This window comes from Pseudochaenichthys georgianus, chromosome 9 (genome assembly GCF_902827115.2).
Source record: "Pseudochaenichthys georgianus chromosome 9, fPseGeo1.2, whole genome shotgun sequence".
NCBI classification, from domain to species: Eukaryota; Metazoa; Chordata; class Actinopteri; order Perciformes; family Channichthyidae; genus Pseudochaenichthys; species Pseudochaenichthys georgianus.
In genome coordinates, this window is record NC_047511.1 from 10,121,612 (window position 1) to 10,139,174 (window position 17,563).

Below are 17,563 nucleotides of genomic sequence, written 5' to 3' on the forward strand. Positions count from 1 at the left end.
TGTGCTTTTATATTTGGGTTTTGATCTTACTAGTGTTTTGTATTGTTTGTACGTCATGTAGGAGAGTTTCTCAGTCTGTGGCTTTTGATCTGGTTTCATTGTCTTGTGTTTTACATTTGTTTCATGTCCTGTCTGTTTTTTATGTATTTATGCTATGTTGTTATACACTTGATGATGTAGAGCATTTTGTTCAACTCTGTTGTTTTTAAATGTGCTATAGAAATAAAATGGATTGGATTGGATGTGTGTTAGAGCAAGAAATCCACTAAAAGTTACAATATATCAAACTTTATTGAGAAACTTTTTTGAAACATAAATCTACATTTTATACATGGTCATACAAAAATACACTTTAAATCCAACTTATTATAAAATATAAACACATCTTGACAAACATAATTTAGGGACATTATCCTCAGGCACCGTACAGTCTTATGGTTGAAACAAAACGAACAATTGTACATTTCACTCAAGAGATAATAAAAAAGAAATGAAAAACATTCATTCACAAATGTATTCAGACCGCATTCACCACAAATGAGAGGACAAATATCAAGAACTATACATGTAGCTTCTGGATTCACTGGCATGATGAGGGGATGATTCCTCAAAGATATTAAAGATAAGATCTTCTCAAACGGTTTGATCTACTAAAGTACGAGACTGAAGCCAAATGGAAATGATTCTGCCGTCTTCTGCCCTCAGTTAAGAGTCCGCCCTTTTCGTTTGTCAGCAGCCTTTTCCCACAGTCCACTCCTCTCTACACCTGCAGAAAGAAAGAATCTAAAATCAAACTCTTTGTAAAAAAAGGTGCAATATGCCTTCACAGAGGTGCAATCATTATGTTTAAAGTTCAGCGAGAGAATATAGAATGTACCTGATTAGTGATGTCTTTGATGTTTCTGATTCAGCTGTCTAATGTAACTCTTCACCCAGGCTTTATCGTTGGGATGGGGGACGCAGAGGGTTTTTCCAACTTTTGAAACAAACCTGAAAAAGCAGATAAGAGACACAGAGGTGAGAACACTAAACAGAACGTTGAAAAAAAACACACAATAGGAGAAACCAGCTCCTGTAAAACCACAGGGCATCTCATCAAATGACTTTATTTTGCCACTAAATGCATACAAATATTTTACATACACAGTAGCGCTGATGGAGCATCCTTGTCCAGCATCCTGAATGGTGTAGCTTTGGAGGATTTGGAGCGGAAAACGCTTCCCAGCAACCTTGATACAGCAGTCTTGGGCAATCTGGGCTGGAAGAACACAGAGAAACAAATTCATCAGGAGAGCACATGTGCATTCAATTAAGGAAAGTGTCCAGAGACCTGGGGCTTTATCGATTGAACCTAAGTTGCAGGAGAGTACAGCAGGCGAACAATCATGCTCCTTACAGTCACTGTCAAAGCATTCTGAAATACCAATCTATTTTACTGCTAATGCAAAGAATGTGTCTTACCTGATGCAAACCCAACGCAGATGACACCCAGCAAGAGGAGAAGTGCAATTCGAGAGGCCATGTCTCTGTTTCTTCGCAGGTCTGAGCTCAGGTTGGTTCTTCAGGGAGTCTCTTCAGGAGTGCAGAGGTGTTGCTGTGAGGAGGAGAGCTACAGGTGTATTTATACAAGTCTGTGGCGAAAGTGAAAGTGTGATTGGTGGCCGATGACGGGAAACGGGAGAAAGTTGGCAACAATTTCCTCTACACTCCTCTCTCTATTGTTTCTTGCCAGAATTTTCCAACGTGTCTTTTCAGATGCTGCCCTGAGGCAGACCTTTATCAGTTCATTTGTATTCCATGAGAAATACCTTCCATACTTCATGCAACCACAATCCATTAATAAGCACAAGCATAAATCAGCAAATACTGTATATTTTCAATATGACTTTTTTTGCAATCCAACAAACTGCAAACATTCCTGTGTTTCCCTTTAACATGTCCTCTTAGCAGGGAAAAAGACCTTCACATTTGAAGTACAGTACATAAATGCTGAATTGGCCAAATTCGGCCCCTATGTGAAAAGTTGTCCAGAGGTGACCTGTCCTGTTTTTTATTTTTTTATTCTTTGTAGTATGTAATTGTATGTCATGCAACATGATGGTTGGTTAAATTCTGTTTGTCTTGAAATGCCCTGCCAGGATTATTGTTAAAATTAAATAAAATGATTATTCAATATATATATCTATTGCTAGCCTGAGGCTTGCTAGTACAGATTTAGTTTTTGTTATCTGTCCTATAAGCACATCTAAAGAGAGGGATACAGTTGAATTGAAGTGTAAGGAAGTGGATGGTAAACTGTAAACCAAGATAACCAAACTTTATCTTAATATGTCTTTATCTTGTCTCTTCAGTTATAATCCCACATTTGATTTCAAAGTGGTGACAGTGCGGTTTGGGGATGTGTTCAGTAAGCACCACTTATGCTTGTCTGTGTGGGTGTTTTTGCATGTGTGAGCATGCATCCAAATACTGAATACAATCTCTAAGTGTGGGAGTTTATGAGGAAAAGGAGATCTTAATTCCTGCCAGAGGCGTAGGTTTTGTAGAGTGATGCAACTGAGGACATTTTGAGGCATGTGTGGATAAACTTGTTGTACAGGATGTTTTGACCATTAATTTGTTTTGATTTATTACCAGTTATTGTCTATTCCCACTGCTTGGGCAAAAAATGATATCCATTTATTAAAGGAGTGGTTAAAAACTATAGGAACCACAAACTTTGTCCAGCAATTTTAATGTTTTGGTTTTCTCTCACTGTTTTTAAAGCGTTTTCAAATATTATAGTCATCAGAGATTACTCAAAAGGAGTAAAATTATATTTCCACTGTTTATTTCAGACTATTTAGCAGCTAAGAACTCAATACAATTCCTTGTATCTTAAACCTAACATGTGACACTACAGATTCTACATTCATATAATGGCATCCATTTATAAAGTTTGGTGTCCACCAAAAACAAAAACAAAATAAATAGAGGATGAATATTGGCCATTTGTTCACCAAGTGGACAGAAACAGGACCCCGAATGAATACTAATGTGTCTAAGTATCTGCAGGTTATAAAGGGGGGAGAACATGCTTTGAACAGAAGCAGTACATCTTGGAGTTCTCATTATGTAAAATTATTTTTTTTCAAACTGGGTGGTGTTTATGTTTACCATTTATAATTTGACTTTTTAACATGCTCATTGGGATTTTTACTCTGCTTAATATTTGTTGCCACATTTAAAGGCCAGTGTGAGTTCATGGTTTTGGTCAATGTATGCACTGTGTTCATGGGGAAGTGAAATTAAATGCCAGACAAATGGCTCAAAGTTCAAATAGCCTCTGTTATGCTTGTTTCAAAGAACAAAGGAGTTGTTTATTTTCATAGTGGCCCAGCATATTGAATAATTTCTGTGGAAAACAGTGAGAGCGTGAGCTACAAAATACAAACCTTCCTAACCACTAGAGGTTCGCATTGTAAATACTAAGGAGAGATTAAATTGCACATCCTAAAGTTACCTGAAAACCAAGCAATAATTTCAAAGTTGGTCTGACTGGCAGAAGCTCTTTAGCAGTTTACTATCAAATGCTGGGATCACCACTATACAGGTGGTCTAATAAGGACATGGTTAATGTTAAGCCCCGAGCCTGTTTTTCAGGTCTCAGGCTCGAAAATGACATTCCCAGAACAAATGACCATATCTTCCCTTCTAAAAGGGTTACATTAATAATCTTTTTTCTCAAAGCAAGCTTACACCTGTGAGTTGGATGTAGAAGTGTCAGAATCAATATAGATGTTTTTATTTTAAAGTAAATTCAGATTGAACACAGTAAAAAAATGTAAATTATTGTGTCCAAAAAGAAAACAATTACTTATAGTGAAAACCAACCTTGAATGATGGGATGGTAGACTAAAAGCTTTAGTAATCCAAACTACAACATATAATAAGAACCCTGTATCAAGATTGATGCAAAACAAGTGAAATGTGACCTTTTTAGAGAGATTTACCCAAAAAAAACCACTTCTGGGGTCATTTGGGTGGATTTGACCTATCTCTGGCCCCCCTTCCTTGATTTTGCTGATTGACATCTCTTTCTAACCGTTAGAGCCAATGGAATCGAGGGGAACTCCCACATACTCATTATTTGGTCATTTGGGTGTGTGAGAGTGACGCATAGCCAAAACCGGAAGCTGCGATAACTCTGGTGGCTACCATTAGCAGCTAACTTTTACTCTCTGATTTTTCATTAAAATTGAATTATGGATTATAAATAAAAACTATTCCACAGAAAACATTATCATTATCATTATCAACCTATGGATTAACCGATTCAGCCGCGTTTTTTCTCGTTTAATGCCATTGAACAAGTCTTTTGATCAGATTGACAGCTAAGGTGAGACGATCTCCCGTGAAAGCTACGTAAAGGTACGTGTTGTGATGTCTGTGTTTGCTTCCCCTGTCGCGAGTTCGGATCACTCAGTGATGATAATATACCTAAATAATCTGTGGAACCTTAGCTTTAATCGGATATCTTGTATGTGCAGCTACGATAAGTAATAAGGGTATATTTTATCTTGAGTTATGTGCCAAGGTGCGTTAGCATTTTTCGCTCAGGGGTCATTTAGATGCTTCTTATGAGACTTGTGTTTTGTTTTGGTCAAAATGGTTTGTATCGTCAGTTAGCTGAGATTATTCCCGTTAATCTGGTATAACACATTAATAGGTTCTTAAATATTAAGTTCCCCTGAGACACAGTGTCGTGAAAAGAAAAAGTACCCGCCGAGGGGGACCTTGGGGTTTAACAGGTGATAACATGGGGGGCCAGATGGTTTGTTACAAAGAGCCATCTGAAAAATCAAGTCATTGGAAACTGAACAGTCCAGGCACTTTAAAAAAAGACTTGGCAGCCGCATATACTGTAACTGATTCTATTGCAGCATTTAGGCTAATCTCGGAAAGAGCTGCAATTGGCGTTTTTAACAAACACCAATGCCAACCTGATTGGTCCAAACCATGGTGGTTTGGACACATACATATAACTTGAAGCATATCAAGCTTTGAGGTCATTTGTCAAAGGCTTACCTCAACTTTCCTGCTAGATGGAGGGTCACCATCGAGCCATCCACCTTTCAAACCTAACCCTAAGCCCTAACTGTAACCATACCCATCTAGGAAAGGAATGTTGTTCAGCTAGTGGGTTACCATCTAGACACATTCATGTTTATATGTTATTTTAATATTGTGGGGATCCCACATTTTCAGATATGAAATTACAAAACAAAATCTTGAATAAGATTACAATATTACTTAACATAAAAGACAGCATTTAGTTATTATTAAAACATTTCTTCCTTGCTGCCTCTTTTATTTCTGCTCCCTAAACAGTCATCTAAAAACACATTTAATCCAGACATAGCTGCGGGGCTTGAGGCCGCTCAGCACTCAGAGGCTACCTGAATAATCAGTGTGTCAACATACCGCATGAGCCCATGTGATTTGTAGGTCCATTGTAGATGGAGCGTATTGATGTGAAACTGGATGTTTCAGAGTCGAAGCATATTCAGTAACTGTAGTTTGAAGTTACCTATTTTCTGGCTCTGTTCCTATAAAACAGTTGTGATCTTGTTTCAGCCAAGGTTTCACAGATGATTGTGGTAGAGCCACAGTTTTTAATTCCATGATTACAGTTTGTTTACTTTTGTAGTATTAAAGAGTAAACAAAATGGCAATCATCCTAATGCTTTTTGCACATAAATTGAGTTGTTGCCAACAAAAACATTGTTTCTGCTTACAAAGTTTCACTGCATCACTGCATGAACTCAGACAATTTAGTTTTTGGGAAACCGACCCCTCTCCGACTGAAGTGTAATCACGTTGTTAGACCACTGGTTAAGGTTTACTCTCGACCTATTCAGATAGGCCGATGGTTTACAGTTGGTTTATCAGAGCTTGATTTCTGAAAACAGGGGTCTGCTGCTGCTGCTGGGAAAAATACTAAAGAACGTAAATGCTGAACCAGACATAAAATAAAACCGAAATAGTATGTCAAGGGACAAAAGGTTGCATAGAGCCGCAGTCTTGGTATTCAACCAAAAGGTGACCTCCAAGTCAAACACAGAAATCGCAATACTATTCTTTGTGGCATGCATTTACTGCTCACACCCTGAGGACAACCACTCATTTACTTGCACAGTCAACCTCCGCAATTCTCACATTGGAGTGCAAACAAGTCTGGGGAACCACGTGATTTTCAGGAAACAGGGAAAGTCTGAAATGCATTTGTTATAAAAAGGAAACAGGCAAGAAGAAATCGAAACTCAACTGAGCTAACGGAGCATGGTAGTGAGAGTGTAACTGCAGTTGTACAGTATGTGCAGAGACTTGATTTAGTGTTGTTAAACAGCTGCACTGCTGGGAGCACTACACCCCTGCAGAGCTGAAGAGGCGTTTTATGCTTCTGGGTGTTTTCCCTTTCTTGAAGTGTGTCATATAGGTTTTTGTGCATGTAAAGGCTAAAATCCCAAAGTTCCTCGATCGGAATCCTTTGTTTACTTCGGTAACATAATGACATCACTATGTAACACTTGTGTGTCTATTGGCTTGCGCTCAAACACATTGTTCGTGTTCGGCTAACGGTGGGACATATCTAAGCGGTTGACCAATCATAACAGAGCCGGTCAGCTAACCAATCAGAGCAGACCTTGCTCTCGTTTCTGACAGAGGGTGTTAAAGGGGACCTATTTTGCTCATTTTCAGGTTTCATCATTGTATTTTCTGCTTACATACTTTAATATTCAAAAAGGTATTTATTTTTCTCATACTGTGTGTTCTGCAGCACCTCTTTTCACCCTCTGTCTGAAACCAGAGACAATTCTGCTGTGATTGGTCAGCTGGCCAGCTCTGTTGTGATGAATCAACGGCATAGAGATGTTCCGCCCCCTAGCCTATCACGTACAATTTGTTGGAGTGCCAGCCAATAGAAGCACGAGTGTTATGTTGTGATGTCATTATGGCACCGAAGTAAACAAAGGAGTCCAATGGAGGCGTTTCAGATGGGGGGCCGTGGTTAGAGATGAACTCCCTCTGGAGGGAACTTTGGGATTTTAGGCTTTGCAGACCATTTACATAACACACTACAGGAAAGGGCCCCTTTAAAATGTATATCAGAATGGCATGAAGATCTGTCCTGCTGACATGTAGCAATCAGGAATTTGGGGGAATTCAGGGGCAGTGGAAAAGTCACCAACATTGTGTACATGAAAACCGAACGGCATGCGGGATGTACTTCTGGGATAAAGCAGACCTGCCGGGCACACTTAGAGTGAAAGTAGATCATATCTAGTTATGTGAAATATGTCTTGAAATGAAACTCTCCATGTTTAACTCTCTTTTTCTTTGAAATGTGTTCAACCTTTTCTCATGCATTAAGGAATGTGTTCATGCTCTGATTCTCTAACGTCTTTGTTGTCTGCTGACGAGAAATCCACCTATTCAAAGCACTTTGCAATAAAACCTTTGTCAATTATTGGCACTGGCACGAGATTTACAAAAGACAGTTATCAAAAAGACAGTCTATCTTCAATATAGTGCCATGCAATTTCCTAAAGTTTCGTTTTCTGTCATTGTTTATCAATGCAGCACACTTACAGTAAGCTTCATGCTGGGGCTTGTTTTAGAGGTTAGTTGTGCGGCCAGTGGCACCTGGTGTCGTTTACGGTAGCATTATTGTATCTTTTTTGTGTTTACTCAATCGTCTCCAGTGTGGGAAATGACCTGCAATCTCAAGCTAAATTGTTGTTGGAACCAGCACATTCAGTCCTGACTAATTGATGTGTACTTCCTTGAGAATATGTTTCCTGCCTGGCATCTTGGACTTGTTCTCGCATCAATTTGCTTTGTTGTTGGTCGTTACTGCACATTATTCATCTAACTGCTAAACCGTATGGTTATCTCCTCGCTACTCATTTACTTAGGGAGGTTAAATCTGTAGTGGGTCATTTAAAGAGAAAGGGTGTTGGGCTGGACATGAGTAGAATGATACAAAATTAGCCCCCTGTGCGCGGACATGCAGAGGCTCCACCACCTCTCCTAAATATATATATTATATATATATAGATTATATTTTCTTTAGTCTATTTTTGCTGTTGTTTTGTGTCTCTTTTTGTGCCTCTGTAGTTTTGTGTCACTTTGACATTTTTGTGAAAGTTGTTTTTCCCCTCACTGAATTTCTCGTGGTTGTTTTGTCAGAATCAGAATCAGAAAGCCTTTGATCGTCCCACAGTCGGGAAATGTAAAGCATCAAAGCAGCAAGATACAGATAACAGGTGGGTAAAAGGCAAAAGTAAAATGAAAAATACTTACATATTAAATAAAAAGTTAGGCAAACCTTATTCAGAATTTAGACAAATAGGTAAAACAAATCTAAAGAATAAAGTAGCATTATTTTTAACAAGTGAACATAAGTATTGAAAGAGCTGTTAACATAGAGAGCCGAAGTCCCTCCCTTTACGGGGGACCTCCATGGACCTTATTTCTGAAAGATTATGTATTGTAGTCAATGGCGAGAGAGAAATTATCTTTCGATCCCGTTTGGATTGTGCCATGAATTACACATATGATGTTTGTCAATTTAAAAGATAATTTTGCAAGTCAAGAAATACTTTTTTTTTGTGTGAAACCGCTCAATGAACTACAGCTCCTGTCTCGCACAATACACGTCACCAACACCAAGATGGTCGTCACGTTGGCATTCTTTCAGAATGAGGCGAAAAGTATTAAAAGAGGTGAAAATCACTACAAGTCTGGGCATGTTGAGAACTGTACATACACAAAAGGGGAGTTATGCCCCTTTCACACCAACGCGTTTTCAGCTCCGGCTCGGAGCTGGAGCCTGAAAAGTACAGTTTTTTCCTGTTCACACCGCAGAGGCGCCGCCTCTTAGTTTCACTTCCAGCTCCAAAAAATTGTCGGTCTAGAGGCAAGAGCTTCGGAGCTAAGATGCGGCGTCGCTTACGTCTCTCTTACGTCGAGGCGGGGACAGGTAGATGCTGAAGACCACAAAGTCGTAAAGTCGTCCCTTGTAAAGTCATCCGATGCCTTCCATTTCGTTTCGTAAGAGGATAACCAAAGCGAACAGCGCTTCAATACAATCGGTCATTATTGTTGTCAATGTGAGGGATTTCCACGCGGTTTGGATTTTATGAAGCAGGCACGTAAACGGTGACGTCATGACGCAGCAGCGGCAGCTCTGGGCGGTGTGCACAGAGCGGGAGCAGAAAAGGGAAACCGGAACTGAACCAGAAAAGCTCCCGCTCGGAGCTAGAAAGGGAAAAGCGCTGGTGTGAAAGTCCGTTCCGGTGGACGGAATAAATTATGACATCAGTTAAATCATGCTGACTCTTGGATTTTTAGTGTTTCTAGTTGCGTATATTTCATAGTCTTATATTTCAACAGTTTTACGACAAACTTTGACTTTTTTTACTTGGAAGTGATTTTTTAAGATTGACAAACATGTAATTCATGGCACAATTTAAAGATAATTTCTCTCTCTCCATTGACTTCAATACATATTTTTTCCGAAATAAGGTCCCATGGTGGATCACCGGAAAGGGAGGGACTTCGGCTCTCTATTTACATATTGTATAGTATAAATTATATTTATATTGTGAAAAAACAGCGTAAATATGTGTATATTGCCAAGTGATGTGATTTGTCGGTTCATTGGGTGTCAAACTCAAGGCCCGGGGGCCAAATATGGCCCGCGACTTCATTTTATGTGGCCCCGAAAGAGCTTGCAAAGAATATAATACATTTATTATACGGTTACATGCCACTTTACAGAAGCAGGTTGCCCATAAACTACATGTCCCACAATGCATCTCGTTTTGTGACATGCACACTGAAGAGACTTGCAATGATTTGCCCTAGACTTCTGCTTTCAGACGTAGTTAATTACTAAGTTATTATCCTATCCGATAATAATCCAATTCAGAGGCAATAATGTAATATAATACACGATTTTATATATATATATTATATATTTATATAGTTACAACTATAACTGTAACTGTGCAACCATAATGCTAATGTGGCCCGCGATGAAATTGAGTTTGACACCCCTGTGTAGATGGAGAGTATTGATGTGAAACTGGATATTTCAGAGCGAAACTAAGTGAACGCTTCAGTCGAAGCATATTCAGTAACTTTAGTTTGAAGTGACCTATTTTCTGGCTCTGTTCCTATAAAACAGTTGTGATCTTGTTTCAGCCAAGGTTTCACAGATGATTCTGGTAGATGACTGGCTTAGAGCCACAGTTTGGAGTTCCATGATTACAGTTTGTTTACTTTGTAGTATTAAAGAATGAAAATGACAGGCAATCATCCTCATTGTCACGATCTGTCTGTGTTGTGTTTTGTCTTGTCTTTTTCTGTCTTTGGTTTCCTGTTTTATTTTGAAAAGTGTTCACCTTCTGTCTTGCCTGTTGCTTTCTGTCTGTTTTCCCTCCCTGACTACCCGATTGTGTTCACCTGGTGCCCCTGTGTTTTCTCCTCCCTCCTCACCTGTCTCTTGTTTGTTTGATTAGTCCTGTGTGCATTTAGGTTCTGTGTTTTCTGTTAATCTTTGTGAGTTCCCAACCCAGTCTCACAAAAAACGTGTAATAACTACGTTGGTCCATAACGTAGGACGTAGTATTTCTACAAAAACGCCTCTGAAATTGTAAGATCCCTACGTTTTTTTTCACCATTCATTCCAATGGCTGGCGTCTATGTCACGTGATCTTCACATTTCTTCCTGCAGAAAACATGGCCGAACTTCGTTTTATTCTCGGTGTAAAATGCCTATTTAAAGTTACTTTGGCCATTAAAATGCGTTTTGATGTCATTTGATGCGAGAAATATGAGTTGTTATTTCAGATTATGTGTACAGTGGATGTACATGATCTTTCGTTTGTTAGTTATTACGAAGATTACTTCAGGAAATGGTGTCGATACAACGTTTTCATTGTTACCAAGGTGGTTGCTAGGGACGCTGCTATCGATATTATGTTGTGTAACTGTTTAATGGTGTTATCTTTATTGCTACCCCATTCCCCGTCAAAGTATAGTGTTGGTCCACAGTGCACAGTATTAGTTTAACAAAATCCGCATCTAAAATAGTGCAGAAACGTTATTTTCCCCTGTGCAATTCCAGTCTCACATCTCACATCACATCGTCATTAACATATACCGGAAACAGACCGAAAACACTTTATTCCGAGTGTGCTTGCTTTTCTCTTTGAAAGTCATCACATAACGGCATTGTAATACACGGTTCGGCTGCATTAAATCTGCCGTAGTTCTGTATTTATAGAGCCCTGATGAGAAGACTTCTAGACAAACATGAGGAACTGCCGCCAACACTGGAAACGTGACGTGGATCATAAATATATCAGCCATTAAACAACATCTTACAAGCGAGGTTCCATGGTTCCGGCTTCAGTACAGGCCCCAGCAGCCATTCCAGCCCCAGTTCTGGCCCCAGCAGCTATGGTTCCAGCCCCAGTTCTGGCCCCAGCAGCCATGGTTCCGGCTCCAGTACAGGCCCCAGCAGCCATGGTTCCAGCCTCAGTCCTGGCCCCAGCAGTCATGGTTTCGACTCCAGCCCCTCGTCTCCGGCCGACGCCAGCTCCCCGTGTCCTGTCGGCGTACCGGCCGACTCCATTCCCCCGTGTTCTGTTGGCGAACCGACCGTCTCATGTCTCCTCTCAAGTTCCTTCTCAAGTCCTCTCTCAAGCCACATCTCCAGCTCCCTCTCGAGTCCCCTCTCAAGTTCCCTCTCGAGTCTCCTTTCAAGTCTCCTCTCGAGTCCCCTCTCAAGTCTCCTCTCAAGTCACCTCTCAAGCCTCCTTTCAAGTTCCCTCTCGAGTTCCCTCTCAAGTCACCTCTCGAGTTCCCTTCTCGAGTCCCTTGTCTAGTCCCTCCTTTAGTCCCTCCTTTAGTCCCCTCTCTAGTCCCTCCTCGAGTACCCTCTCTAGTTCCCCCTTGGTTCTCCTCTCGAGTCCCCTCTCGAGTCACGTCTCAAGTCCCTACCCAATGTCCTGGTCCGTTGGAGGTTCCGCTGGGGGTCCTGCCAACTCCATGTCCTGTCCCGTTGGAGGCCCCGCCGACTACTCCTCTGCCGGGGGTCTTGCCAACCCTATGTCCTGTGCCGTTGGAGGCCCCGCCGACTACTCCTCTGCCGGGAGTCCTGCCAATCCTATGTCCGTGCCGTTGGAGGTTCCGCTGGAGGTCCTGCCAACCCTATGTCCTGTGCCGTTGGAGGTTCCGCTGGGGTTCCTGCCAGTTCCATGTCCTGTCCCGTTGGGGGTCCCGTCGACTACTCTCCTGCCGGGGGTCCTGCCAACCCTGTGTCTTGTTCTGTTGGAGGTCCCGCCGACTACTCTCCTGCCAGGGGTCCTGCCAATCCCATGTCTTGTTCCGTTGGAGGTCCCGCCATCACCTGTCTCGCCGGGGTTCCTGCCAACTCCTGGTCCTCTTCCGTGGGGGATCCTGCCGAAGCCTGTCCCACCGGCTCCGGTTCCTGTCTGGCCGACACAGGGTGCTGCCCGGCCTCCGGAGCTGTCCCGTCAGCACTTTCCTGCCCGGCCTCCGGAGCTGTCTGGTCTTCGCCCTCGAGCCCGGCCCCCTGAGAGCCCGGCCCCCCTCGAGCCGCGGTCTACACCCTCGAGCCCGGCCCCCCTCGAGCCGCGGTCTTCGCCTCCGCCCTCATGCTCGGCCCCCTGAGTTCGCCCGCTGTGGCCTTCGCCCCACCTTGAACTATGCCTTGCCCCCGGGCCGTCTGCCCGAGTCCCCCTTTTTGAACTCTGCTCCCGGGCCGTCCACCCGAAACCCCATCCTTGATCTCTGCCTTGCTCCCGGGCCGTCCGCCCGAGAACCCTTCCGAGTCCTCCGCTGTGCCACTGGGCTGTCAGCCCAAGCCCGTCCTCCAGACCCCCTCCACCCACCCTGTTGGCCCTAGTTTTGTGATAAAAAAATAAAGGTGTTTTTTCTGAGAAATCTGCATTTGGGTCCTGCCTGCTTCGCTCATCCCTGACACTCTTGCTTCGTGCACATAAATGGAGTTGTTGCCAACAGCTGTTAACATTGACAAATTATACAGTATAAATTATATTTATATTGTGAAAAAACTGCGTAACTATGTGTATATTGCGAAGTGGTATTTAGTTTTTGTATTTTCAGGAGTGGTATTCCTCAACAATGATATTACAGTGTATTTTGGAGTAGGGGTCTACCAGGTGCTGTGGTGGTTGAACAGTCTGAATGCTGCAGGAAGGAAGGGTCTGCACTCCTAAAGGCCTCAGTCTCCTCCGCAGACACAGTTGTGTGTTCTTCTGCATCTCTTTACAATCAGTTTGTGTTTTTTTGCAACCATTTATATTTGTGAGTCTTTATATGTCCTTTGTTGTAGTTTGTGTGTCTTTGTAGTCATTGTAGCTCTCTCTGAGCAACATTGTGGAGGCGCAGGCCCCATGACACTCTTGGCCTGTTCCCATAGGCTCAGGTTTGGGAAGGCTAAATAACTTGTTTTACCTGACGCTGCCTGCCTTCGGCGTCTATAGAAAAGAGATCAACTCAGTGAAAGCACCGCCTGATCCGAGCTCAGTGTGCGGAGTTTAAATCTATTAAGTATAAAGGAAATACAGTTTAAACTGCCGTATGAAGAGAAGATGCCGACGTGTCGCACTTATCATTCATATAACATTATCAATCAGATCATCGATCATATAATACTATATCATATATTTCCTTATCTGAGTCAGCTGAGCCGTATCTGGCCGTGCAACACTTTGGCACACTGTATGCAGAAGTATTATTTTAAGCAACACATTAAATTGACGAAACACTCAAGTCAAATGTAATTAAAGTCAGATCGTGTCTTAGACGGGGCAGTGATATCATAAACCTGTTAATGTACGCATTCAAACACTTTTTCTGTTACCAGCTGTATTCACCTTGCAGGTGCAGCTATGTGGCTTGTATCCTGGATTATATTTTTAAGTCATGGGTGTTTAAAGTTCATATTTGTCTAATATTAGTTTTCATTAATGAAGTATGACGCTGCGCTGTCAGTAGGCTACACTTGTTCCTGTTTGTGATTGGTCAAATGTTGCTAACCCACATACAATACACAACATTCAAACCATTGTTTAAGTCAAATAAATGTTCACTTTTTACCCTGTTTAGATTCAAGTTGATGATAAAAATCGAAACTATGTAAACTTAAAGTAAAATATGGTTAAAATATATTTACTTGGCTAGATCTTGTAGCCAAGTAAAATTAAAAATGCTGTAGCCTAACGGTTTTATTGATTTTCTATATACATAGGAAGTGAGAAATAGAAACTTAGGGCAGACTATTATTTCTTGGAATGAACAACAATGGATGAGCTCTTTCCCCAACCACCAAAATAAGGTTGATTTCCAAGTCTGACATGCATGATATGATTAGATAATTGAGTAATTATTGTATCCTCCATGAAGGAAACTATCCAGGCCAAACCCTAAACAACACAATGGATTCAGCTGATGATTATACTGTAGGCTCAAGAGGATTGCAAAATGTCTGGAGTCACTATTTTCCAATCACCTGTAGAAGGTCAGGATGCTCTCTATGGTGCACCTGTAGAAGGTCAGGATACTCTCTATGGTCCACCTGTAGAAGGTAAGGATACTCTCTATAGTGCACCTGTAGAAGGTAAGGATACTCTCTATGGTGCACCTGTAGAAGGTCAGGATGCTCTCTATGGAGCACCTGTAGAAGGTCAGGATCCTCTCTATGGAGCACCTGTAGAAGGTCAGGATCCTCTCCATAGTGCACCTGTAGAAGGTCAGGATGCTCTCTATGGTGCACCTGTAGAAGCTCAGGATGCTCTCTATGGTGCACCTGTAGAAGCTCAGGATACTCTTTATGGTGCACCTGTAGAAGTGGCAGAGTATCCTGGTTCAGGCAGAGCTTGACATGCTTTATTCATGCTTCACAAATAGTTGCTGATGTGACATCCAGTCATTTATACAGGTATAGCTCAACACCTTTTCTCTCTGTTGATAAGATCTCGTCCAATCTTTGGTATATTTTAATGTCATTGGAGCGTACCTCTACTGAGACATAGAAGTATAAATACACGCCTTAGTTGAACCCAGGCCATCTGGGTAAAGAAATTGATCTCATCCCTCCTTAACGACCAGCATCATGACAAATATTTGAAGTTCTTAACACATTGCTTATAGAAATGTTTGTCTATTTTAATATTTGTTGGATTAACTCTAGTGGATGCAGTTAGATGATATAAGGTCTTGTACTTTTAGACCTTACAGCTGCCTTTGACACTGTAGATCACAGTATTCTCATTTCTCGCCTGCAGCATTTTGTGGGAATCAGTGGTACTGCTCTAGACTGGTTTAAGTCGTATCTGTCTGAAAGAAGTTTTAATGTAAATCTTGTTGATTTTACTTCCTCCTCTGCTCCTCTCCCGTACGGGGTACCCCAAGGCCCCATTCTTGGGCCGATTTTATTTTCCCTGTACCTGCTCCCCCTGGGCGCTATCCTTAAAAGATATGGCCTCTCATTTCATTTTATCCAGATGACTCGCAAATCTACATGCCCCTGAAAATAAATGACCCAAACCCTCAGCAACGTCTGACTGTCTGACTGTCTGCAGGACATCAGAGCCTGGATGGCCTTGAACTTTTTTAAATGCAATGAAAAAAAGACAGAGGTGATAATATTTGGACCCAGTGGTGGCCCCAATGCCCCGCCTGTGCTGGATTCTCTTGTCCCATGGCTTCAAAAGTTGAACATTGCTCAACTTTCGTTGCGAGCAACTCGAGCAACTCTACGCTTCGCTCCCACAATGCAGTTCGGCGAAACGGGACGTCACCCCATTCAAAGTGAATGGGCAGAAGCGTTGAAGCTTCAACGCACGCCGCCGTGTGGACAGGCCGTCCAGGTTAGACTTGCTCCAACTCCGCCTGTTTTTAAATCTCCTTTAAAAACCCACTTCTTTTCCCTTGCATTTACAGGCCAGGTGACACTTGTGCTTTTACATTTGGGTTTTTATCTTACTAGTGTTTTGTATTGTTTGTACGTCATGTAGGAGAGTTTCTCAGTCTGTGGCTTTTGATCTGGTTTCATTGTCTTGTGTTTTACATTTGTTTCATGTCCTGTCTGTTTTTTATGTATTTATGCTATGTTGTTATACACTTGATGATGTAGAGCATTTTGTTCAACTCTGTTGTTTTTAAATGTGCTATAGAAATAAAATGGATTGGATTGGATGTGTGTTAGAGCAAGAAATCCACTAAAAGTTACAATATATCAAACTTTATTGAGAAACTTTTTTGAAACATAAATCTACATTTTATACATGGTCATACAAAAATACACTTTAAATCCAACTTATTATAAAATATAAACACATCTTGACAAACATAATTTAGGGACATTATCCTCAGGCACCGTACAGTCTTATGGTTGAAACAAAACGAACAATTGTACATTTCACTCAAGAGATAATAAAAAAGAAATGAAAAACATTCATTCACAAATGTATTCAGACCGCATTCACCACAAATGAGAGGACAAATATCAAGAACTATACATGTAGCTTCTGGATTCACTGGCATGATGAGGGGATGATTCCTCAAAGATATTAAAGATAAGATCTTCTCAAACGGTTTGATCTACTAAAGTACGAGACTGAAGCCAAATGGAAATGATTCTGCCGTCTTCTGCCCTCAGTTAAGAGTCGGCCCTTTTCGTTTGTCAGCAGCCTTTTCCCACAGTCCACTCCTCTCTACACCTGCAGAAAGAAAGAATCTAAAATCAAACTCTTTGTAAAAAAAGGTGCAATATGCCTTCACAGAGGTGCAATCATTATGTTTAAAGTTCAGCGAGAGAATATAGAATGTACCTGATTAGTGATGTCTTTGATGTTTCTGATTCAGCTGTCTAATGTAACTCTTCACCCAGGCTTTATCGTTGGGATGGGGGACGCAGAGGGTTTTTCCAACTTTTGAAACAAACCTGAAAAAGCAGATAAGAGACACAGAGGTGAGAACACTAAACAGAACGTTGAAAAAAAACACACACAATAGGAGAAACCAGCTCATGTAAAACCACAGGGCATCTCATCAAATGACTTTATTTTGCCACTAAATGCATACAAATATTTTACATACACAGTAGCGCTGATGGAGCATCCTTGTCCAGCATCCTGAATGGTGTAGCTTTGGAGGATTTGGAGTGGAAAACGCTTCCCAGCAACCTTGATACAGCAGTCTTGGGCAATCTGGGCTGGAAGAACACAGAGAAAGAAATTCATCAGGAGAGCACATGTGCATTCAATTAAGGAAAGTGTCCAGAGACCTGGGGCTTTATCGATTGAACCTAAGTTGCAGGAGAGTACAGCAGGCGAACAAACATGCTCCTTACAGTCACTGTCAAAGCATTCTGAAATACCAATCTATTTTACTGCTAATGCAAAGAATGTGTCTTACCTGATGCAAACCCAACGCAGATGACACCCAGCAAGAGGAGAAG

At 41.5% G+C, this 17,563-nt stretch overlaps 2 protein-coding genes across 2 annotated transcripts in view; both read right to left on the bottom strand.

Moving 5' to 3' along the window:
- Nucleotides 1-272: 272 nt before the first annotated feature.
- LOC117452989 (C-C motif chemokine 21-like) lies at nt 273-1,580 on the bottom strand. Its single transcript, XM_034091813.2, has 4 exons — nt 1,462-1,580; nt 1,144-1,258; nt 878-990; nt 273-766 (listed from the first exon to the last, which is right to left on the bottom strand). Exons 1-3 carry the CDS (start codon nt 1,520-1,522, stop codon nt 882-884), a joined length of 285 nt encoding a protein of 94 aa, XP_033947704.1. The 5' UTR covers nt 1,523-1,580; the 3' UTR covers nt 273-766; nt 878-881.
- A 14,749-nt stretch (nt 1,581-16,329) lies between these two features.
- The window catches only part of LOC139434456 (C-C motif chemokine 21-like), a 3,855-nt gene continuing 2,621 nt past the window's right edge, over nt 16,330-17,563 (bottom strand). The window contains exons 2-5 of the mRNA XM_071204289.1: nt 17,521-17,558; nt 17,203-17,317; nt 16,935-17,047; nt 16,330-16,823 (exon numbers count right to left, since the gene is read on the bottom strand). Of these exons, the coding sequence (XP_071060390.1) occupies nt 16,939-17,047; nt 17,203-17,317; nt 17,521-17,558 (262 nt within the window). The 3' untranslated portion in view covers nt 16,330-16,823; nt 16,935-16,938. The remainder of the gene's footprint in view (nt 16,824-16,934; nt 17,048-17,202; nt 17,318-17,520; nt 17,559-17,563) is intronic.